We start from the raw sequence: 25,770 nt of genomic DNA, 5'->3' as shown, positions 1-25,770 counted from the left end.
TGGATCAACAATTTGCCAGGTCTCATTTTTGAAATTTTTAGTTACAATGCCCTGAAAAACGTTTTTCTTCACAAATTACCATCTGAGTCTGGGAGAATCTTTTGGTAACACGTCAAGGGTGACCAACCCACTTTGTTTGCCCAGAACTGAGGAGTTTTTCAGGATGTGAGACTTTCTAGTGCTCTTAACTGGGACAGTCCACATCAAATCAGGCTGCTTCCCTGAAACTGGAGCAATACAAAACTGGAAAAGCACCATATTCTCCATCTGCCTATAAGGTTTGCCTACCAGAACAAGATGGACTTCCCTGGTGGCTCAGACGGTAAAGCATCTGTCTACAGTGCAGGAGACCCAGGTTCGATCCCTGGGTCGGGAAGATCCCCTGGAGAAGGAAATGGCAATCCACTCCAATACTATTGCCTGGAAAATCCCATGGACAGAGGAGCCTGGTAGGCTCCAGTCCATGGGGTCGCAAAGAGTCGGACACAACTGAGTGACTTCACTTTCACCAGAACGATATAGGAGGAACTTAACAGACTTGAAAATAAAAACTCATAAATAAGTCTTGGGGATGTAATGTATAGCATGGTATACATTATTATATATGTATTATACATATATAATATATATTTATTATATTACATATAAGTATATATATTATTGTTATATTATATATATTATACATGTTATATGATATGTGTTATATATACTACTGTATTATATACATGTTTTAGTATGACATCTAATAATGCTGTGTCGCATATTTGAAAGTTGCTAAGAAAACAGATCTTATAAGTTCTATAGGAAAAAAATTGTGTAATTATGTTTGGTGACAAATATTAACTAGACTTACTATGATTATCATCTCACAATATATACAAATATCAAATCATTATGTTGTACACCTAAAACTAATATAACATTACACATCAAGTATACCTCAATTGAAAAAAAAAGATTCAGGAATTCCCTTGTGGCACAGTGGATAAAAATCCGCCTGCCAGTGCAGGGGACATGGGTTCGATCCCTGGTCCGGGAAGACCCCACATGTGGCAGGGCAACTAAGCCCATGCACCACAGCTACTGAAGCCCACCCTTGAGAGCCTGGGAACTGCAACTACTGAAGCCCGAGGGCCTAGAGCCTGTGCTCCTCAGCAAGAGAAGCCAGGAAGCCTGCATACCTCAACCAGAGAGGGAGCCCTCACTCACTCACAACTAGAGAAAGCCTGCGCAAAGCAATGAAGACACATTGCAGCCAATAAATAAATAAAATTTTTTTAAAAAAATTCAAATTCAAAAAGTGAAAAAAGATAAAGAAAGCCCATATGACTTAAGGCTTTGGGTTTTCAGAGCCTCAGACCCTAGGCATTGATATTCCATGTGGGGGTCTTAGCAGTGGACGTCTAGTGAAGGAATAATGGTCTGCACCGTGACGAGCATCATTCCCTCCAGATCAAACCAGTCCTAAAGGCAACCCTGTAAAAAGTCCTCCCAGCATGCTGTCAGACAATGCCAGATTAAAACACTGTGTCATTATTTACTGGAGACGGTGGTGTGTCAGACTATTTGACTGAAAAGACCATGTGTCCAAATAAATTTGGTAGCTAGCTAGGGCTGATCTAAAGCCAGCAAAACAAACAGCAAGGAAAGGCAAAAAACGATCCAGTCGTTTGGACGAATCACGTAATCAAATGACTTCCCAGGTGGCGCAATGGTGAAGAAGCTGCCTGCCAATACAGGAGACACAAGAGACTCTGGTTCAATCCCTGGGTCGGGTAGATCCCCTGGAGTAGGAAATGGTGACCCACACTCCAGGATTCTTGCCTGGAAAATTCCATGGACGAAGGAGCTGTGTGGGCTACAGTCCACGGGGCCTCAAAGAGCTGGACGTGACTGAGCACAGACACACGTGTAATCAAATACCCTGTCTCATCACAGGGCTCCCTGCTATTTTCCTGTGTAAGCTTTCGGAATATTCTGAGTAAGAGGTCGAGGGTCAAAGAAAGAGAAAACAGAGCCCCTTTCTAAACCTCAGATTTCCACTTCCTGCAGGAAAAAAGGACAAGCACCACCGCCTGGTCCGGCATAGCGTCATAAGGATGACAGAAACCAAGCCAGGACATCACTCTCTAACGGCTCCAGCGAGGTCCGCCACTGGCCCTGTAATTTATGACCTTGTCTGATCCTCTAAACAAGCCAGGAACATAGATACCATCTCCTCTGGCTTCCAGATAAGGAAGCAGACACTCAGTGACATCTAGGACCTTGCCCATGGCCAAATAGCTCGTAAATGACACTTAGTTTTAAATCCAGGTCTCCCTCACTCCAAAAAGCTTATATGCTTTGAGCTCCTGCCATGTGTCAGACACTGGTACGTTCTAGGATACAAATGGATGAATGGCAGAGAACCTGTCCTCAAGCGGTTCACAGTTCAGTTCAGTCGCTCAGTCGTGTCCAACTCTTTGCGACCCCATGAATCGCAGCACGCCAGGCCTCCCTGTCCATCACCAACTCCTGGAGTTCACTCAGATTCACGTCCATCGAGTCAGTGCTGCCATCCAGCCATCTCATCCTCTGTCATTCCCTTCAAGCGGTTCACAAGCTGGGAGCAAATACAAGAAGGGCCACTGTAATAGTCATTAACAATGACTGACGACTCCCCTGATGGTACAGTGGACGGGCGTCCACCTGCCAAGGTAGGGGACACAGGTCTGATCCCTTGGGAGGATTCCACATGCCGCAGAGCAGCTAAACCCATGCACCACAGCTACTGAGCCCACGTGACGCAACCACTGACGCCTCCGCGCCTAGAGCCCATGCTCCGACCCAGAGAAGACACTGCCATGAGAAGCCCGTGCACCGCAACAAAGATCCAGTGTGACCGTAAAAAATAAATGAAATGTTTAGAAAGAAGGAAAAAAAAAATGACTGAGTGCTTACCAGGTGCCAGATACTGTGTGAAATGTTCCCCAGTCAATATTTCAGGTAATCCTCCTACATGTCCACGGGGACAGCTGCCATCTTCCATGTTGTACAGAGCCTGAGGCTTAGAGAGTTAAGTAACTCAAAGTCACAGGGTGAATCAGTCATGTCTTCTGATTCCAATACCCAGACTCTTAACTGGACAGCGCATCAGACAAATGCAGAGGATGACACGGGCTCCAAACCACATTAGTGAAGCAGACCACTGAGTTTAAGGTAGAAAGAATCACTTTTTAAAAACCTGGTACTTTGGACGTTTTCAAGAAGAAGAGAGGAAGGGGAGCTGAATCTCAAAGGAAGACAAGATGATGAGGAGGACAAGGATGACAATGACGGCAGCGTAATGAAGCTGGAGGGGGGACGGGGGGCTGGATGGTTCAGGCATCATTTATTCCATGCCTATGTCCTGCTAGCCCTGAATGTTCATCATCTCACCTTATTTCCACAATAAGCCTCTAAAGTTGGGTGCCAGGACTTCCCTGGTGGTCCAGTGGCTAAGACTCCATGCTCCCAATGCAGGGGGGCCGGGTTCGATCCCTGGTCAGGGAACTAGGTCCCATGTGCCACAACTATGAGTTCACACGCAGCAGCTAAAGGTCCCAAGTGCTGCAACTAGGACCCTGCACAGCCAAATAAACGTTTTTTTTTTTTTTTAAATAATAAAGTGGGCACCACTGTCAGCCTCATTTAACAGAGGAAGAGGACCAAGGCCACATGGCCCATGCCCAGCACCTCTGTGGGCACAGGGCAAAATGAACATGGGAAACACATGCCATCTCTGGATAGGAGAACTGCAAAGGCAGGCTGCAGGGAGGGGAGCAGGACTGAGGTCCATCCGAAATAAGAACACTACAAGGGTGGTGGGACCAACCCTGCGGCACTGAGGGCGTGGTAATGGAAGCAGCAGAGAATGCACCCGGGAGGCAGCTGCACAAGTTCTGGCATGAGTGTCCAGGGCTAAGAGGACAGAGGCGAATCAGGGCGACAGGGGGACCGGGCAGGACTGGGAAGGGGTTGGGTAAAGAGGAAAGATAGCTCAAGACAGCTCAAGACTGAATCCAAGGGCTGCCCTGGTAGCTCAGGGGTAAAGAATCCGCCTGCCAATGCAGGGTTGGATCCCTGGTCCGGGAGGTGCCTACATGCCTTGGAGCTACTAAGCCCGGGTCCCACAGCTGCTGAGCCTGTGCTCTAGAGCCTGGGAGCCGCAACTACTGACCCCATCTGCCACAGCTACTGAAGCCCACATGCCCAAGGGCCCATGCTCCACACAAGAGAGACCACCGCAATGAGAAAACCGCACAACGCAACTAGAGAGTAGCCCTCGCTTGCAGCGACGGCAGAAAAGCCCTCGAAGCAATGAAGGCCCAGTACAATGGGAAAAAAAAAATGAATCCACAAAGGTCGATTCTTATAACTGAGGGCACAATGAATGAGAAGGAAGCTCTAAGAAGACAGTGGGTTTGGTTTTCACGTGATGAAACTGAGATGGAGTGGGACAGACAGACCTGGGGAGATGCACGGAGCAGACTGTGCCCCAGGGTGGTAAGTGGGCAGCACTGGGAGAAGGGGCTGTGGCATCATCTATCAGTCAGGTTCTCTGTTGCACACAATGCACTCTGGCTGGTTTGAACAGAGAAGCAATTTATAAAGGACACTGGGTAGCTGAGGGTCTTACAGAGAGCTGGAGAACCAGGTTTTAAATCTAAGAAGGCAGAAGCAGCACCTCCAATCATGAGCAAAAATGCTTCCATGGAGAAGGGCTGGCCTGGGCTCAGACCCTCCCAGGTTACCCGCTGACACCGCTGCTGGTGATGCTGGATGCTAATAATGCTGGGACCCCATCCACTGCTGCCCCCCGGAAGTGGATATAACTGCCAACCTCTGACTGAGACAGATCCTGCTCTCTGTGTCAACAGCTGAAGATTCAAAATCTGCTTCAAGCAGTCTGGGGGGTTGAGCCTGGGTCACAAGCCCAGGTCCCAGCTACATGGGAGGCTGGAAAGAGCATCAGGGCATCTGGCTTCAGTCGCAGCAAGACACCCACAGGAGGGAAAGTGGAGTTCAAAGTAATGGAAGGTCAAGATGAAGGGTGGGATTTCCCTGACAGTCTAGTGGTTAAGACTCCATGCTTCCACTGCAGGGGGAGAGGGTTCGATCTCTGGTCAGGAAACTAACATTCCACATGCCACGTGGTACCACCAAAAAGGGGGGCGGCGGGAAAAGACGGATGATAAATGTCCACTGCAGGTGCCTTGTTCTGTCTTTTCTAAATAATTGATGGTTAAATTTGCCCCTCACAGGCAGAAACATTTTTTATGTCTCAGAATGAACAGAGTTTAAGATGGCAGCCACTTTCATCACTGGTGGAGTCCGGAGGCTGCTATAAAGATATGGTCTATTTTCCTGCGTTTGGGGGCCCAGTGGTCCCAGGGCCAGCAGGCCTGGTTACTGAGAATAACAAAACTGTCCTCTGTTCAGAAGTGTTGGCGCCAGGTGTGTGGAAATCCCTGGATTAGAGACTCTGGGGACCGTTTTTAATTTACCGGTAAGTGGAATTTTAAAATGTGACATCTTTGAGTACCGCTGCCCAGGTCTGCTGAACAAAGAGGGGCAATTCCCATGCCAGCATCATCCTAAAGCTGATAACACTAAGGGGACTCAGGGCTGGTGGGATGGCCTCGACTGTAACTAAACAGCACCCTGTTTCCAATGGCAGAAACGTGCTTCGCCCTTACTACAGACGCTGCATCTGGAATACGGAGACAGGCCATTTTAGATTTTGGAGGTTTAGCTCCAAAAGCACAGCTGTGGCTGCTGCTGCTAAGTCGCTTCAGTCATGTCCCACTCTGTGCGACCCCATAGATGGCTGGGCTAGCAGTCATCAAGTTTGAGATGGGAACTCCTGTCCTCCCCCTCCAGCACTTCCTTCCCTGGACTCACGTAGCCTCGGCTTGTAGGATGGCAGCAGGTAAAGGATGCTCCCTTGGACAGCTGTGACTCCTCCTCGGGGGTCCAGAGAAAGGAGTCCAGGCTCTGAGTTACTGAGCTGGGCTCAGCCCCAGGATCACCTCCCGGCGGGCAGAGCTGGGCAAGCTGTCCGACCTGACCGTTTGCTCATCTGGAAAAAGGGTGAGCACTATTCTTTCATCGTAATACAGCTACCTTAGCAGCTCTGCACTACCACGAGCCCTACTCTAGAGTAATGAGCTCTTCCTGACCTCCAGAGGGTCACTTAGTTGACCTAATGATAGGAAGGAATCAAGGAAGTCTGTTTTGTTTTGTGTCTTTTTTTTGAAGTGATTGCATCAGAAATAATAGGGGGCGGGGGGACATCCCTGGTGGTCCAATGGTTAAGAACCTGCCTGCCAATGTGAGGGACACAGGTTCAATCTCTGGTCACAGAACCAAGATTTCATGTGCTGTGGGGCACCTAAGCCCCCTGTGCACAACTACTGAGCCTGCGTGCCTAGAGCCCGTGCTCCACAACAAGAGAAGCCACTGCAATAAGGCCCGAGCCCTGCCAGCAGAGAGCAGCCCCTGCTCACCACAACCGAAGAAAAGCGAAGCCTGGCAATGAAGGCCCAGCACACACAAGAGGAACGGGGAGCTCTCTCTGGCGGTCCAGTGGCTAGCACTCTTCACTGTCACTGCTGAGGGCAAGGGTTCCATCCCTGGATCCCTAGTCAGTGAACTAAGATCCCACAAGCTGTATCACACAAGCCAGCCGAAAAAAGAGAGAGGGAAAAAAAAAAGAAACCAATGAAGTACTGACACCTGCTTCAATACAGATAAACCATGGAAACATCAAGCTCCGTGAAAGAAGCCAGTTACAAAAGATCGCACATTATATGATTTCATTTACACAAAATGGCCAGAACAGACAAATCCATGAACACACAAAGTAGATTAGTGGTTGCCTAGGGCTGGAGATAAGGATGGGGGGAGGGATGCAGAGAGGAATGGCTAATCTGTGCGAAAGCAGGCTTCTTTAGGGGTTGACGAAAATGTTCTAAAATTGACGGTGGTGGTGTTTGCGCAACTCTGTGGGATATACGAAAAGCCATGGAATTAGACACTTTAAGTGGGTAAATTATATGATATGAATTAGATCTCAATAAAAAAAATAACTGGTGGAAGTAACTGTAGTTATTGGATGGTATTAAATGCCAGACAGTGTTTTGAGCACTTAAAAGTTTTATGAGACGCCTACCATAGTGGTATCGTTATTATCTGCATTTTACAGATAAGGAAGCTCAGCCACTGAGAGAGAAGTCAATTGCCCAAGGTTACCCAGTCAGTAAACAGGGGACCCCACATGTGAATCTGACTTCAGAGCCGTGTCCTTAACAGCTGCACGTGCACACAGAAGTGCACTGGGCACCGCAGGACTCGGGGCCCAGCGTAAATGCCCCCCAGTAGGGGACCGTTCAAACACACGCCGGTATCTCGCCCAGTGAAAAGAGCGGCACAAGTCTGAAGCCAACGCTATGGAGACAGCAGAAACGACAACAGATGCTGCGCTGCTTTTTTCTTCCTTCTGCACAAAGCTCTCTACATGCAAGTGTACACAAGCTTGACAACTTTCTGCTACTTTTCATGAAAAGTTAATAACTGTGGGTTTCCACTAAGAAGCAGGTCAGCGTTGGGGTGGAATACTGATGTCCCCCCCCCCCCCAAAAAAAACCTTTTGCTTGCATGCATGTATGCTATTTCACTTCAGTCGTGTCCGTCTCTTTGCAATCCTACAGACTGTAGCTCACCAGGATCCTCTGTCCATGAGATTCTCCAGGCAAGAATACTGGAGTGGATGGCCACGCCCTCGTCCAGGGGATATTCCTGACCCGGGGATTGAACCCAAGCCACGCCCTCGTCTAGGGGATCTTCCTGACCCGGGGATCGAACCCAAGTCTCTTACGTCTCCTGCATTGGCAGGCGGGTTCTTTACCACTGAACCACCAAAAACCTTTTAGTACTGTTTGGGTTTTCAAACCACGAGCAGGGCAGGGACTATCTAATACTATGCTGATTTTAAGGCAGCCTTCTCTAACCCACCCAATCAGCACGGCATCTGTTCACGGCACCATGCCTGGAATCACCATGCCTTAAACCTGGTGGCTCAGACAGTAAAGTGTCTGTCTACAACGCAGGAGACCTGGGTTCGATCCCTGGGTCGGGAAGATCCGCTGGAGAAGGAAATGGCAATCCACTCCAGTACTATTGCCTGGAAAATCCCATGAACAGAAGAGCCTGGTAGGCTACAGTCCATGGGGTCGCAAAGAGTCGGACACGACTGAGCGACTTCACTTCACTTAAATCACTAAGACTACTGTTTTATTTCATTTGCAGAGTTTTTCACTTCCCTCTTCTCTCCCTAACTATAAGCTTCCTGAGGACAGGCATGGAGTTTGTTTCTTGCTAAGCAGTGCTGGCACACAAACAGACCCTCCACACATACTTGCTATTATTGATCAGACAAACAAATAAGTAAATGGATTAAGGCTGAATTACCTGACTTCACCTGCCAACGGTCAAGGGTACAAGGAGTGATGGATGCAATAGGAAGACACTTGGCTGGAAAGCCCCAGGATCAGGAACACACTGTCTCAAGCAGCCTTCAATGGAGCTCAAGAACATGATTTATTCCTTCAATTAAAAACATTTGCTTTCATCTAGTCCCAGAGAATTTATGGCACCATAATCCTTTCCATCTCAAATCCTTTCCATTATCTTTTCCTAATTAATTGAGGTATGTAAATTTGTTTGATCTAAATCTTTGCCAGCATAAACATTACTCACGTGGTGATTCTGCAGCACATTGCTGGCTGATCAAGTTTAATCAGGTTCTACCGGTTTTTAAATTATACATGATATTAGACAAGATTCATTTAACTCTGTATCTAACAGCTACAACTTATTACATTGGCTGCTCCCAGACATTTATAGCAAATCACTGTTGAATCATTACTGTGAATCAACTTATTGTTGCTGTTTAGTCGCTAAGTCATGTCCAGCTCATTGCGACTCCATGGACTGTAGCCTGCCAGGCTCCTCCATCCATGGGATTCCCTAGGCAAGAATACTGGAGTGGGTTGCCGTTTCCTTCCCAGGGGATCTTCCTGACCCAGGGATCGAAAGCCCGTCTCCTGCATTGCAGGTCGGTTCTTTACTACTGAGCCATAGAGGGAAGCCCATGAACCAACTGAGGATATAACTAAGAAACTATTTTGACACAATAGGAGACTTTGGTATGATATAAAATATACTTTGATGTATTTTTGGCAAAAAAAAAAAAAAAAAGATTAAGGAAAGTATATTATCCAAGTGAACTTTCTCAAGCTATTTACTTTACAGATCAATACAAAATCTCTTCACAAAAATATCTATGGATTAGGACAGCAGTATTTCACCCAAATAACACACAAAGAAAGGAGCAGTAAATTTTTTTATACAACTCAAATAATATATGAGGGAGCAATGTGTAGAATTCCAAAGCTGCAGACAATTCTGGAGGGGATGAAACACCCTTCTGCAGTGGTTTCCGCACTGAAACGTGCTCCCTTTCCCAGCCTCTGGTTATCTTTTTCATTTCACATTCCGATCACTTGACCAATTACTTGGGAACTGAATTCCTTCAGGATCACACTTCTTTTTCGTCTTTCATTTACTTGGAGATAATAGGCCCATTACGGAGGTGAAATGTCCCAATTCCAGAAAATGAGTGTTTAGAGCAAAAACAATAAAAGGAAAGGTTAAATATCCCAATCAGCTAAGCACAAGCTAGAAAGAGGCTGGTTTTGTCTACGCTGCATTGGTGTGCCAGGGACTCTGTATGCTCCGGGAGCACCCCCTGACCACCTCAGAAGTCCCCGAGGATGGGTGCAGGGCGGAAGTGGGCTCCGGAGCTGATCTGCTCAGTGGCCTGTGCTGCTCAGGGGGCTGGCCTGGTGTCTCGGAGCAGACTACCAGGGGTGTTTGGCCCAAAAGGCCTCTGCAATCACGTTCCGCTACAAAGGAAAGAAGTAGGGATCCAACCTGAGAGAGAGGTGTGCTCAGTTACTCAGTCGTGTCCGACTCTTTGTCACCCCATGGACTGTAGCCCACCAGGCTCTTCTGTCCATGGGATTCTCCCAGGCTAGAATACTGGAGAGGGTAGCCATTCCCTCCTCCAGGGGATCTCCCCAACCCAGGGAATGAACCCGAGTTTCTTATTCTTTACCACTGAGCCACCCGGGAAGAAAGGTAGTCAGTCCGTAGAACAGGGGTGGAAATTCCAAGATGACAGCTGTGAAGCTTAGAGAGCAACCAGCCAGGAAACAGAGGGCTCTAGGAGAAATTTCTTTAAGAAGCTGAAACCGATAGAATGCCTAATATTTTTACAGGTACTGACATGAACCGTAAGCCATTCTAGCTCTGGGAGAAGGCACTGAGGTTGAACCAGTATATTTAAAAACTGAGAAAGCGTTCTCAGATGGCAGACAAAAATGAGAGTACTCTGATCATAAATGATTTCTGCTCCTTGGTTCCTTATTCCTTTGTTGAGTCACAGAGCCCATGAGGAAAAAAGCTTGTTGTTGTTTTTTTTTTTAGATCTTCTTCCCATTCCAGTCTCCAAAGCACCTGTGCAAATACATTGGATTTTGCCCAGTCTGACGGGCTCGCTGGTCAGATAAGCCTATTCACAGACCTCACACCCAGGTTACGACTCGTACTTCCAGATGTCCCCCTGTTGGACATCATATTACTTAGCGCCCCAGAAGAGAACCTCATTAAAGTTTCTTTTAAATCCAAGATTTCCCAAGGGACTTCCCTGGCAATCCAGTGGTTAAGACTCTGCGCTTCCACTGCAGAGTGTGTGAGTTCAATCTGTGGTTGGGGAACTAACATCCCACATGCCATGCAGCACAGCCAAACAGAAAAATAAATAAATAAAAATTAAAAAAATAAAATCCACCTAAGATGTTCCAGAAAAAGCTGTGATCCTCTTAGACATAGGTATGACTTTGTTTCTTTGATACCAGTTTCTTTTCTGCCTGGCTACGTCTGTGTTCAGTTGCATCAGGTTGTTTCTGACTCTTTGCCACCCCAAGGACTGTCGCCTGCCAGGCTCTTCTGTCCGTGGGATTTCCCAGGCAGGAATCCTGGAGTGGGTTGCCATTCCCTTCTCCAGGGGGATCTTCCTGAGATCTTCCAGGGATCGAACCCACTTCTCGCACATTGGCAGGCAGGTTCTTTACCACTGAACCACCTGGGAAGCCCCTTTGTCTGGCTAACCCTCCATCTCATCAACCACAACAGCCCTGAGGACCTGCCTCCCTCCCTTCCAGCCCTGACTTCCTCTGTGAACTTATATTTTCTCTGGTCCTGATTGGTTGTTCCTCACTTATATTTTCCCATTGTCTATTTCTGTCTGCTTTAAGCCTTCTCAAATGCTTCCTGGAACAAACAAGCAAGGAAGACAAGACTCTCTCAATTTCAGTTTTTGATCCAAACACTGGAGAGAAAGCATATGAAAGGGTTTTGGGTTTTTTCCCCCCTTAATCAAAAGACGACTGTTAAGTAGCTCCTGTTATTCAGCTCATTTCAAGGACTAATCAAATGTCCACATTTTCCTAGCTACAACTAAGAAGTGTTGTAGCCCTTAATTAAAGGTACAGGTTCTGCCATCGAATTTATACTTTGGTCAATTATATGACTAGTCAGACAAGAGCGTGTTCACAAGTATACATGGATAAGGGCTCAATCTGGGATTGACAGGGATCTGTGCATCTACATGGGAAAAAAAATACAATTCCACTGACCTCTAACCGAAATTCAGCATTTCCTCCTACCATGATGTCAGGCAGAAAACCACAGAGGTATTCATGCCCCTGTGACTGTGAAACCAACAGAAATCACGAGGGCTTTTCACATCCTGTTACAGTTGTTAACAATACCTCGAAACGTTGCTTAAGCCAGCACCACTTTGAAAGTATGGTAGTTACTAACCTCGCCATTAGACTGTGTTCTGTAATAAAAGATCAACAAAGAGGCATGTATTTCTCTAGCAAATAAATTTTAAAATATTTTGAGGACTGTATTTCAAGATTATTTGTTTCTGTGAAATTCCATGCATTCTATTCTATGCACTTAGAACACTATTGTGAGAGGTGATCCAGAGGCTTCACCAAGCTGTCAAAGGGGTCTGGGCACAGCACAGGCTGAGATGTCCTGACTCTGGCAGCAGGCACAGTGCCTCTGCCATGAGGCCCCGTGGCAGACCCTGGCAGGGGTGGGAGGACGATCACATTGCTTCAGACCACAAACGGCATCAGAAGCAACTTTGCAAGTGATGATCTCAGTTTGCTAATGAGTAATATTAGGTCAGTTAGCTCAAACCACTTTCCATCAGCTCCAGCAGAAGGAAGGCATTGCCATTGATTGCCTGGATTTTTCAGCAGCACTGATAATGGACACGAAGGATCCCGGGAGTCCTGGGCTAGCTGACTGCTCCAGGTTGCCACCGTCAAATGTTCAGCCTGCATACAACCTACCAGAAGAGCTGAGGTCGGCAGCCGGGCCCAACCCAGGGCCTGGTGGTATTTTCACCAAGATGCATCACTTTTGTGCATCCAAAACAGAACCCCCCTGTAATGTTTCTATTAAGTCGTGTGGTAAATTGCCTTTAAATCATGGCATTTCTTAGAGCTTGGTATAGGCACATAAAAATAACAACGGAAGGCTAATTATACAGCCGAGGAACTAAACATGAGCTAACTGCTGCTGCTGCTGCTGCTGCTGAGTTGCTTCAGTCATGTCCGACCCTGTGCGACCCCATAGACGGCAGCCCACCAGGCTCCCCGTCCCTGGGATTCTCCAGGCAAGAACACTGGAGTGGGTTGCCATTTCCTTCTCCAATGCATGAAAGTGAAAAGTGAAAAGTGAAGTCGCTCAGTCGTGTCCGACTCTTCGCGACCCCACGGACTGCAGCCCACCAGGCTCCTCTGTCCATGGGATTTTCCAGGCAAGAGTACTGGAGTGGGTCGCCATTGCCTTCTCCTTGAGTTAACTGTGCTTCTTTTAAAAAACAACAACAGGAAAAATTCCTTTTGTAAGAGGAACAAAAGGGCTCCCGTCGAGTGGAAACCTTCTGAGTATCTAGGGTGTGGTAGGCAGTGCGGGCAGAGATGATGTTGCACAGAAGAGATGCTACAGAACAAAGTGTGGCTAATCCCTGAGAGGGGTCCTCCCAGGAACTGCAGAGCCAACTGCCTGGTGTTTACACACTGCAAGTGCTGGAGCAGGTCTCAAACCAGCCGATCCGTTTTGACTTCAAGCCTAAAGAACAGCTGATCTGAGCACACAAGAAGAACCTCTGCTGGCAGCACTGTTAAGATGATCACTCCAGAGGAGAACTGAGAGGAGAGAGGAATGCAGTGAAATTGCATGGATGCAATGCAGTCATTAAAAGCCTGACATAAGCCTCTGTGTATCAACGTAAAAGGATTTTCCTGGTGGATGCAAGGGGAAAAAGCAAGGCACTGAACAGTGTGTACAGAATGATGACACTTATACAAGACCAGTTGTTCAAAAGCATGCATACTTCAACTATGGTGACCCCAGCGGATGGATCTAGGTGGGGGTTACACAGTTTGTTATACTCACAGATACATTGTAGATTTTAAATCTTTACAGAAAGAACATATTCACATATTGTTTGCGTGTTACCAGTCACTCAGTTGTGTCCGACTCTGTGACCTCATGGACCGTAGCCCGCCAGGCTCCTCTGTCCATGGAATTTTTCAGACAAGAATACTAGAGCAGGTTGCCATTTCCTACTCCAGCGGATCTTCCCGAAGCAGTTCCTGCTCTGGCAGGTGGATCCTTTACCATTACGCCACCTGGGAAGCCCTGTATTACTTGTGTAATTTAAAAATCTAATAAAATAACGGTAAAACAGATCCACAGCTACCTGAGTTTCAATCCTTCAAAAGATGAAAATGATCCAAAATAATAAAAACTTCATGTTTCCAAGTATCCCTATTCCTTATTTCTAGGTCAAGCATAAGCTTTTGTCTGTTTTATTCACTGATGTAGCACAGGCATCCAGAACAGTGCCTGGTTCAGAGCAAGCATTCAATGCTGCTGCTGCTGCTGCTGCTGCTGAGTCGCTTCAGTCGTGTCCGACTCTGTGCGACCCCATAGATGGCAGCCCACCAGGCTCCCCCATCCCTGGGATTCTCCAGGCAAGAACACTGGAGTGGGTTGCCATTGCCTTCTCCAATGCATGAAAGTGAAAAGTGAAAGTGAAGTCGCTCAGTCGTCTCTGACTCTTCGCGACCCCACGGACTGCAGCCCACCAGGCTCCTCTGTCCATGGGATTTGCCAGGCAAGAGTACTGGAGTGGGGTGCCATTACCTTCTCCAAAGCATTCAATAGAGATGTTTTAAATAAGTGAACTGATTAGTCATCTAATCCAGAAACTGGTATCTGGTACCTACCATGTGCCAGCCACTTGCTAAGGACTCTGGGAAACACAGTGATTCACTTGACCTCCGTTCATTCGATTCACACCCTTCGCATACCCACAGCATTGGTGTTAGATAAAAAATCTGCTGCCCTTTAGGAACAAAGAACTCGGCTTAGGGGAAGGTGAACTGTGGAGATTGGAAGGAGGCGATAAAGCCTTTTCCCAGCCCCAGCCTTAATCCTGGCTTTGGTTTTCCAAAGTGTGCTTCTAAAGCTTTACTTGTCACAGTCTGTCTTGTACCAGAGTTACATTCATGTGTTTGTGCCTGCCTAGCTGGGGAAAAATGAACACCAGCCTTCCTGGACAGTGTGAACAACCGGAGGACAAATGGCTTATTCTTTGCCTGATGCCAAGCACGCCAAAGCATTCCATCTTGCTGTATTTCCCAGTTCCACCCATTCATCACGGAATCAGAGATCTGCAGTGGGGAAGGAATCTTGATGGTCATGTGGCCAGAGCTACTTGTATCTGGACCTCGGCCCAGCCCTTCACATCTAATTTAAGATGGTGTGTGTGTGTGTTAGTTGCTCAGTCATATCTGACTCTTTGCAACCTCATGGACTGTAGCCCGCCAGGCTCCTCTGTCCATGGGAGTCTCCAGGCAAGAATACTGGAGTGGGTTGCCATTCCCTTCTCCAGGGATCTTCCCAACCCAGGGATCAAACCCAGGTTTCCTGCATTGCAGGCGGATTCTTTACCACCTAAACCACCAGGAAAGCCCCTAAATTAAGGTGAGGGGCTACCAAACCAGATGAAATCGAATCTGCCAGCTCTCGCGGGAAAACACAATTCCACGTGTCAGCAGTTCTGCTGCTCACTCGCACAGTGTCTTCCACTCCTAATCACCATGCCGCTGGTCCCTTTAACTCTCCAGCCGTTCACAGCCGTATCTGCAGAAACCCAGTTTTCTCTACCTTGAAGTGAAGACTTTTCCACCTAAGTGGATTATTCTGCAGTTACCTGTAGCATACATCATCTTTGTGCACAGACCCTCTCTTTCAATTCGTCAGAATCATTTCCAAATTCAATTTCATTTTCATATTCAGTCACTCTGGTCCCAACAGGAATGGCTGCCCAACTTCAAATATAAGTTGCCTGGGAACACTTTTAACTTTGAAAATAAAATGTGGCCACTGTGAAATGGGTGTGCCGAGGTGAACTTGGGAAAGGACATTAAACAGGAGGGAAGAAAGAGCCTTCTGCTTCTAGTGATGAAAGGTTGCTTTATCTATAAATTCCGAAAGATCAACACTGCAAGTTCACATGAACTTATATAAAATGCTTTGAGCCAGAGATGATTTGAAAACTAGAGTTGTTTTTTGTTTGTTTGGGATTTTTTTTTTTTTTTGGCTGTGTGACATGTAGGATCCTACTTCCCCAACCAGGGACTGAATCAGTGCCCCCTGCATTGGAAGAGCAGAGCCCTAAACACTGGACTGCCACAGAAGTCCCCAAATCTAGTTTTTCAAACTTTAAAATAGCAATACCAGGCAGAGCGTGCTGTGCATGCTCAGTTGCATCTGACTCTTTGTGACCTCATGGACTGTAGCCCCGCCAGGCTCTTCTGTCCATGGGATTTCCCAGGCAAGAATAATAGAGTGGAGTGCCATTTTCTTCTCCAGGGAATCATCTCAACCCAGGGATTACACCTGGGTCTCAAACCTGGGTCTCCTGCATCTCTTGCATTGGCAGGTGGATTCTTTACCACTGAGCCACCTGGGAAACTAGTAAAGCACTTATTAAACTAATGCTAAGGCAGGCTGAAAGATAATAGCGAAAAAGCTGGCTTAAAACTCAACATTCAAAAAACAGAGATCAGGGCATCCGGTCCCAACACTTCATGGCAAATAGATGGGGAAACAATGAAAACAGTGACAGACTTTATTTTCTTGGGCTCCAAAATCACTGCAGATGGTGACTGCAGCCACTATATTAAAAGACACTTGTTCCTTGGAAGAAAAGCTATGATAAACCTAGACAGCGTATCAAAAAGCAGAGACATGACTTTTCCAGCAAAGGTCTGTACAGGCAAAGCAATGGTTTTTCCAGTAGTCATGTACGGATGTGAGAGTTGGACCATAAACAAACCTGAGCACCGAAGAATTGATGCTTTTGATCTGTGGTGTTGGAGAAGACTCTTTGGAGTCATCTGAACTTCAACGGGATGAAACCAGTCCATCCTAAAGGAAATCAGTCCTGAATATTCACTGGTAGGACTGATGCTGAAGTCGAAGTTTTAATACTTTGGCCACATGATGTGAAGACCCAACTCATTAGAAAACACCCTGATGCTGAGAAAGATTGAAAGCAGGAGGAGAAGGGGATGACAGAAGACAAGACAGTCGGATGGCATCACCGACTCAATGGGCACGTGTTTGAGCAAACTCCGGGAGATGCTGAAGGACAGGAAAGCCTGGCGTGCTGCAGTCCATGGGGTGGCAAAGAGTCAGACATGACTGAGTAGCTGAACAACAACAATAACAACACAGGCTTGCCTCATCACATAAAAATGTAACAGGACTTCGGAGTCTGAATCGACTGACGAGATATCATGTAACAGCTGCCCAAATGACATCATGTAACAGTTGCCCCAGTGAAGGTCAGTAAACAAAGAACTCTTCAAGGAGACTCTGTACTGAGGGAAGAATTCCTCCCCATTATCTGTTTCTTTGGTTAGAGCCCTTGTTACCAAACAGGGACAGACACGCGTGTTAATAACAAGTGGTTCCAAAGGCTGGAGGGGGTCTCCTGTGCTCTAATGGTATCATCACAACCCCATTTGTCGGCTTCTCACAGTAACTGCTGAAACCTAACAAGGCCCCTGGGGACTACATCAGCAGGTCGATGCCTCCACGTCAGGAGGGCCAAAGAAAGTCACCCTGGGCTCAAGAGTGAAGCACTGAAAAATCAATGGTCTCAATATTGGTACAGGTCTTCATTTGCTACTTCTAATGTGGTTTATCCCACAGAGAAGCTTTATAAAATAAGAAAAACACCAAGATAACCTAAAAGATGCCAGCAGAATGAAAACATGTTTCAAAACTAAATAGGCTTCGTCCTGCATTTCCTAGGCTTTTTCCTGCAGGTCTTGGCACTAATAGTACCTCTTAATCATCCTGGGTTTTGCACTTTCCTTGCTAGACTCCAAGCTCTTTGGAAGGGCTGGTCTCTCATTTCTAACTATTGCATCCACAGTGTCTAGTGCTATAAACTGGCACTTAGTTTGCAGACAATAAATGTTTGCAGATGAATGGATATTATGATGGATATTTAGAATGAAAAAACATTAGGACTTCCATTAGAAAAAACATTACTTGTAAATTTTTTTTTCCTCTGACTTGAACTTAAAACTACTTGGCCCAAGATAATATTTATGGTAGAACTAAAAGTGTGTTCTCTGATTTTATTTGCCTATTAATATATGCATTTGATAATTAACAATGGTGCTAAGCGGTCAAAGCAAATAATTACTTTTCTAGTGTCTGCCCCTGTGTACGAGCTAAATGAGGGGGAAGCCACCAACTGCATATTAAAAAATGCAATTAAATGCAAAAAAATGGTAATGAGTTTCAAAAACATTCTGTTTAAGCCTCAGACCACAATATTCAGAACAGTTTCACTGGCTCAGTTACAATTACACAGAATAGTCCAAATCTTCAACAAAACAGACACGAATTCTCCTCGGGTCACACTGAATATAAAACCAGTTCTCAGAAGTTTGCCAGTTTATATTTTCGAGGTCTTCTGACCAACTGGTAGGGATGACCATAAAAATTCTATCTTTACATTTACTTATGTTCAGTATACTTTATTTAAGAAGCAATGTCATCACATAGAATGCTTTTATTTTAAACCTTATTTTGAAAAGACTGAATACATTAACATAATTCAGAAAAGTCGGTAAACATCCACAAGAACATGTTATATAATCCAAGTGAGTCTCATAATATTCTATTTTCAAAGGAAAAAAAAAAAACCACTGGACAGAAAAGCAGTAAATTTGGAATCTGTTTCAAGTGTCCAATAAAAGCAGAAGTTGACTCACTGTGTGGTCCGGACTGAGAGCTTGAGCTGATGCTACACTATATATCGGGCCAAACGGGTCTAGACAAACCAGCTGACAGCAAATCAGGCCATCTGGAAGTGGCATTTACCTTGTAAACTAAGACTCTTGAGTCCTGCTGTGATTTCTAATTCCTTTTGAAACTGCAGCGCTCTGTGGTCACTTTGGACCTGAACGATCTCAGCACAGGGGAACCCTCATCCAAGAGTCACCAAGGGTGGTCAAGTTCATTGGCAGCTAAGAGTTTTACCTCTCTACAAAACTCAGCACCATCCTGAGAACTCATTTCTGTACCAAGCTGCTGAGATGCTCACATGCATGGAGGTATAGAGTCTCTGCCCTGTGCTGGGTTGCCCCAGACTGTTACGGTTTTAGATTTTAACCGCCATCAGTGAGTTCTGGATTCAGAAACTGAGGCCCTAAGGAGGTGAGCAGGGGACTTCCCTGGAGGTCCAGTGGTTAAGAATCCTCCTGCCAACACAGGGCACGCAGATTTGACCCCTGGTCTGGGAAGATCCCACATGCCTCAGGACAACAAAGCCCGTGTGCTACAATTCCTGAGCCTGCGTGCCTAGAGCCCACGCTCTGCGAAAAGAGAAACCTGCACACTGTAACTAGAGATTAGTTCCCGCTCAGGGCAAGCAGAGAAAGCCTGCGTGCAGCAAAGAAGACCCAGCACAGCCAAAAGCAACAACTGAAATAAAGTTTAAAAATAATAAGGCAAGGGGTCTGGCCAAGTGTCCCCAGTGCAGCAGGGGCAGATGTGGAGCTGGCGTCTCCACAGACGTGGGACAGGAGCCCTAATGCACGCCTTGATCCAGCGTCTTGTCTTCCCCCTTTTCCACCCAGTGACTGTAGCCATGACATTAAAAGACGCTTGCTCCTCAGGAGGAAAGCTATGACAAACCTAGACAGCATATTAAAAAGCAAAGACACCACCCTCGACAGAGGTCTGTATGGTCAAAGCTATGGTTTTTCCAGTAGTCATGTATGGATGTGAGAGTTGGCCCACAAGGAAGGCTGAGCGCTGAAGAATAGATGTGTTTGAACTGTGGTGCTGGAGAAGACTCTTGAGAGTCCTGTGGACTGCAAGAAGATCCAACCAGTCAATCCTAAAGGAAATCAGTTCTGAATATTCATTGGAAGGACTGATGCTGAAGCTGAAGCTTTTTCAATCCTTTGGCCACCTGATGTGAATAGCTGAATCATTGGAAAAGACCCTGATGCTGGGAAAAATTGAAGGCAAAAGAAGGGGGCAATAGAGTGAGAGATGGTAGGATAGCATCACCAACTCAATGGACATGAGTTTGAGCAAACTCTGGGAGATGGTGGAGGACAGAGGAGTCTGGCGCATTATAGTTCATGGGGCTGCAAAGAGTTGGACACAACTTAGTAACTAAACAACAACAACAAAGAGGACAGGCTGCTTCTCCACGGGTGACATCACTGGGTCTTCCAGAGGGAGTCAAGGACACGAGTACGTCCATAATCATGACTTTGTGTAAAACATGAGCCAATGGAGAATGTGGGAAGGTCTGGGGGTTCTCCCTGCTGGCCACACTCCCTGGACTTCAGGGAGAGCGGTTCTGGGCAGCCTCTCTTCCAGCCTCACACATTCACCCTGGATTGCTCTGGATAGGTAGGCTGCCAGACAAGAGAGCCCTGGTGGGGAGGAATGAATGCCCCCGGGCTTTCTTTAGACGACCTCAGCTTCTAAAGGCGCTAGACATCACAGCAAGACTTGGGGACTTCCCTGGAGGTCCAGTGGTTACGACTCTGTGCTTTCACTGCAGGTGGCACAAGTTTAATCCCTGGCCAGGGAAATAAGATCCCACATGCTGCATGGGGTGACCAAAAAGAAAATAATAATAATAAATAAATAAATCATACCAGGACTCAAAGAGTCTGGGTTTACAAGGTAACATTAGCCAAAAACAAACACCCACAGCAGCCGCAGCATTTTCTGCAATGGTCTTTGGGTCCTCTCTGCTCAGTAAGCAGAGACCAGGACAAAGATGAGAGTGATCAGAGGTGGGCCTGCTCTGCCTCCCAGATGAGCAGGAGTGGTTTCCGCTTGCTTATTTATACATGCTCACTGGGTTTTCTCCTTGCCTGGAGAGAATGATGTCAGAGTAGGAAAGGGAAATTTAAAAAGGAGGAGAGTTCTAGAAGGCATCTGTTGTGTTCATATTCCTAGTATCTCACTTTTTCTTGAGGGGAACCATCCTGTTCTGACCACCTGGCTGCCATGGAGCTGTTCCCATACCCTGGCTTCATGGAGCTGTGTGAGCTGGATGGACACTGGTCTGGAACTTCGACTGGGCCATCAAGAACAAGGCACTTTCTTTCTGTTGTGGTTTCAGTTAGCAGGACATAAATCTAGAGCTCAGGAACCACTACCTAGAGAGTGCCTGCAGGAGAATGAATTCAACTCAGAGGAAAGCAGGGCTGAGCGAGGAAGAGATGGAGTCCTGATAGCAACTTCTGAGCCCCTGGATCCAGCCATTCCTGAAGTCCAAATTTGCCCCTGGACTTCACAGTACCAGAAAGTAACAATCCCCTGGAGAAGGGCGAGGCAACCCACTCCAGTATTCTTGCCTGGAGAATCCCATGGACAGAGGAGCCTGGTAGGCCCTAGTCTAAAGCGCTGCAAAGAGTTGGACACGACTGAAGCAACTTAGCACACGTGCAAGGTAACACAAACTTAAAAAAAAAAAACAACAATCTAGTTCAAGTTAGCTTGTCATCTGAAACTGAAAAAGCAGGAACAAAGAACGGAGAAGTAAAAGCATAAGAAGGAGGGAAACGAAAGGAGAAGATTATGTTTATGGATGTGGGATCCGAAAGCAATTCGAGTCTGTCTCCTATAAGTGAAGAAAGGTGACACACAGGAATCTGTCCCATTTTTCATAGGAAGCACAGATAATCAGGACCATGGCTCTGCCTTTTTACTGTGATTAACCTTGCCATATTCTAAAACTAAAATGAGTGTGTATTTTCTGATGTTTGATGATCCTGCAACCATTGTGAAGAGAAAGGAATGAGCCATCACTGAGCAGAGATGTCTTTTAAGAGAGATCTTTTTTTTTAAGGGAAGAAGATAAGATCTCAGCGACAGCCCGAGTCTTACCTGGCATGGCGTGGACGAGGTCCCCGCACAGAACAAAGAATTTGGGCTTAGGGTTCAGTTTGTTGACGGCCTGGACTGCTTGCTCAGCCAGAAGGATCTCCTGTCCCCACTCATCACCACCGTTGTCACAGTCCCCAGTGGCCCAGGCCTTCATCAGTCCAAACTGGGGGTCTGCACCTTGGATGAAGTAGAACGGGCCTTTCCATTCCCTTTCCTTTTCTTAAAAAGAAAAAGAAAGAAAAAGAGAGAAGAAACATTATAAAATCTGTCAGGGAAAGCATCCAGGTTATTGTGCGAGTGGATACAATATTTTTCTTAAATTAAGTAGGTCATTTTAATAAGCTGCTGTTCAAACATACCATTTTCCTGTCATCAGCTAGAGGATTTTGATTTATACTAATTATGCCTGGGACCTGGTGATTCCCAAAAGCTGGGAGAAAAAAAAAAAAAAACAAACACCACATGGGCTATTAACAGTCACGCAACCAAGCTGTTTCTTTAAAAACTAGATGGCCAAGATGAAGCACAGAGGTATCACGGCATGCTGTATAGAGCATATTAATGTTCAATAGTTTTTTAATTACAATTTAAAATACTGCAAATTGAAAGTTGCCAGAAGTATTATGTTCAAATGACTAGGTGAAGTGCTGTCAAATCTTTTACGCCAGGCTTAATGGCACAATTTGCGCTGTTTCAAGGGATGTGACAGAAATTTAATTACAAAACTTGGAGTTTAGAAGCTCTGGCTATCTGGTTGGAAAGGCAGTGCCAAAAATGAAATCTTAGTCAATGTGGGGGGAAAAAAAAAGACGCTAACATTTCCCAGGCAGCGTGATGTGGGCATAGGTGAGGTGTGAGGCTGTGGGTCAGGGTGGGGGAACCAGAATCTTTCATTCTTTATGTTCTTGGAAAGCACTTATATCACCTGAAGGTAAGTTATCAGACTGCACTGCCTACTGGTTTTGCCACAGCCTTGGGGGCCACAGGCCTCTATTCTAATCTGCCAGTAGTGTCTGCATTTGCAGAGCTAGAATGCCCATCAGTGGGCACAGAGATTTCAAACTGTGGTTTCAAACTTCTCTTTGGCCACAGAACCCTTCCTTCAAACAAAATCACACGTGGCAGACCAATGTTGAAAACATGTAGCCTCCTCTGCCCACATGGGCTCTGGGGACAGAGCAGCCTGAACACATTTACTCACTCATCAGCCTAGATTTGATCCTCAGCCCAGAGAGGTGACACGACCTGCTTGACGGCCACCAGCCATCAGCTGCAGGGACAGAACTACACGGTGACCTTGAGACTGTCTTCTTCTTTTGAACAAATGACTGTATTTTGCAGGTGAGCTGCATAAATGGCATTTGCTCTGGAAGTCAAGAGGATACTAGAATTTCCAGAAAGCCCCCTGGCATCATTTCACATCTCTGTGTTCATCTCACCCATTTACTCGACATTTACTGAAAGCCCATTGTTTGCCAGGCCCTGTGTGACGTGCTGACGACACACGAGAGGACCTACATAGGTGAGGTCCTGGCTCTCTTGAGCTTAGTTCTCATGAGAAGTGAAGTGAAGTCGCTCAGTTGTGTCCGACTCTTTGCGACCCTCTGGACTGTAGCCCACCAGGCTCCTCCATCCCTGGGATTCTCCAGGCAAGAATACTGGAGTGGGTTGCCATTTCCTTCTCCATGGGATCTTCCTGGGATCGAACCCAGGTCTCCTGCATTGCAGGCAGACACTTTAACCTCTGAGCCACCAGGGAAGCAGCAGCAAATAAGGACTTACACGGAGAGGGCAGCTGGAGGGTGCCAAGGGTTCTGCAGAGGATTAAGGGGGAAGGTGGCGCAAGTGGCAAAGAATCTACCTGCCAATGCAGGAGATGTAAGAGATAAGAGTTTGATCCCTGGGTTGGGAAGATCCCCTAGGGAAGGGCATGGCAACCCACTCCAGCATTCTTGCCTGGGAAATCCCATGGACAGAGGAGCCTGGCAGGCTACAGTTCACAGGGTTGCAAAGAGTTGGACACGACTGAATTGACTTAGCACAGCACACAATGGTTAATTTAAATTGGATGCACCAAGAAGTGGTGTCATTTAAGCTGAGATCCAGATGTCGCACACAAGCTTTTAAAAGTCCACGGTCACCCTCCCAACCCACCTTGCCTAGCTTACTATCATCTCAAGAGTGGATCTCAGGCTTTAGGTCTCCCTCCCTTTTCTTCCTTCTTTTCCAGAGCTTAAGAAGACAAGCATGTAAACAAACAAAACTACCTACACATACTTGCCAGAACAAATTGCATATGTGTGCTAATCTGCTGGTTCCTGACCTACAGCTCAGAATCCTAGCTGTTCAGTCAAATCACCACCAACCTGAACTCAAGTCTGAACAAGGACTATGAAATCCTGTTGCATGCATCCCACTGCCAAGGACAGCAGCTCAGCACTACCACAAATTTGACTCACATTCATTGAGCCTTACTACTCTTGGCAGAATGAATCCAGAATGCTCCCAAAGACCCCTGAGTCCTGATATTCACATCCTGTGCGATCTCCTCCCCTTGACTGCAGGCTGGACCTGGACCTGCTTAGCGACTTGCCTCTAATAAGCAGAATACAGTTATGGGATGAGCCTCCAGAGACTGGATGCATATCCTGGGGTATACTATGAAAATAACCTAAATGCTCCTCAATGGACAAATGGACAAAGAAAATGTGGTGGTGACACACAGGGGAATATTATTCAGCCCTTAAAAAGGAAACCCTGCCATTTGGTACAATATAGACGGATCTGGAGGACACTAAGCTAAATGCAAGAAGCCAGACACAGAAGGACAAACACTGCATGATCTCACTTGTATGTGGAATCCAAAATAGTCAAATTCATAGAAGCAGAAAGCAAGATGGTGGTTTCCAGGGGCTGGGGGTGAGGAAAACAGGGAGATAAGCTCCAATACTTTGGCCACCTGATGCAAAGAGCTGATTCACTGGAAAAGACCCCAATGCTGGGAAAGACTGAAGGCAACACGAGAAGGGGGCAGCGTCTCTGACTCAGTGGCCATGAGTTTGAGCAAACTCCAGGAGATAGTGAAAGACAGGGAAGCCTGCCTTGCTGCAGTTCATGGGGTCGCAAAGACACAGACATGACTTAGTGACCAAACAACAACAAAGTTTCAGTCATGCAAGATGAATAAGTTCTATCTTCTATACAGGAGGGTGCCTACAGCTAGCAATACTGTATTGGAGACTTAAAATTTGCTAAGAAGGTAGATCTTAAGTGTTATCATCACACACACATAATAACAAAAACAACAAAATAAAGTGGGCAGGAAGAAACTTCAGGAGGAGATACACGTTTATGATAGATGTCTATGGGAGTGATGGTTTCACGTGTGTAAAGTTATCCCCCAACTCTCGGAGCTGGACACACTGAATATGTACAGCCTTTCACATGTCTTCACACCTCAATGCAGTGGTTCTGAAAAGGAGCGAGATTAAGCAAAAACAAAACAAAAGGCCCCGACTTCCATCTTGCTTGCTTTCCCTCACTCTCTCTTGGAGCACATGTCCTGAAGGGAAAAGGCTCCAAGATGAGTAGCCCAAATGTGGCAAGGGACCGAGGGAGGCCTCTGGCCAACACCCTGTGAAGACCGGAGCCCTCCCCACGCAGCAACCTGAAAGGAACGGAAACTCGCCACGGACACGTGGTGCCCCTGGAAGAGGATTCGCCCTGGCGAGCTTCTGGATGAGCCCACACCCCAGGTGACACCTGACAGAGCCCTCCTGAGACCCTGCAGCAGGAGGACACAGCTAGGCTGCACCCAGATTTTTAATGGGAAATGGGAGATAATGTGACTTAGTTGCCTCAAACTGCCAAGCTCCTGGGGTGACTTGTTAACACACATCAGGACTTCCTTGGTGATCCAGTGGTTAAGAATCCACCTGCCAGGGCAGGGGGTCCGTGGTCCAGGAAGACCCCACATGCCACAGAGCAACTAGGCCCGTCTGCCACAACTATTGAGCCTGAGCTGCAGAGTCTGGGAACCGGAACTGCTGAGCCCACGTGCTGCAACTCCTGAAGCCTGTGCACCCTAGA

The 25,770-nt window shown here is 46.6% G+C and overlaps 1 protein-coding gene across 1 annotated transcript in view; it reads right to left on the bottom strand.

Moving 5' to 3' along the window:
- CPPED1 (calcineurin like phosphoesterase domain containing 1) overlaps nucleotides 1-25,770 on the bottom strand; it is a 133,235-nt gene that overhangs the window by 84,361 nt on the left and 23,104 nt on the right. Inside the window, exon 2 of the mRNA XM_068967895.1 lies at nucleotides 21,682-21,900. Coding sequence (XP_068823996.1) covers nucleotides 21,682-21,900 — 219 coding nt within the window. The remainder of the gene's footprint in view (nucleotides 1-21,681; nucleotides 21,901-25,770) is intronic.

This window comes from Capricornis sumatraensis, chromosome 3 (genome assembly GCF_032405125.1).
Source record: "Capricornis sumatraensis isolate serow.1 chromosome 3, serow.2, whole genome shotgun sequence".
NCBI classification, from domain to species: domain Eukaryota; kingdom Metazoa; phylum Chordata; class Mammalia; order Artiodactyla; family Bovidae; genus Capricornis; species Capricornis sumatraensis.
The sequence above is the reverse complement of the archived record's forward strand: the minus strand, read 5'-3'. Positions and strand labels throughout refer to the sequence as shown.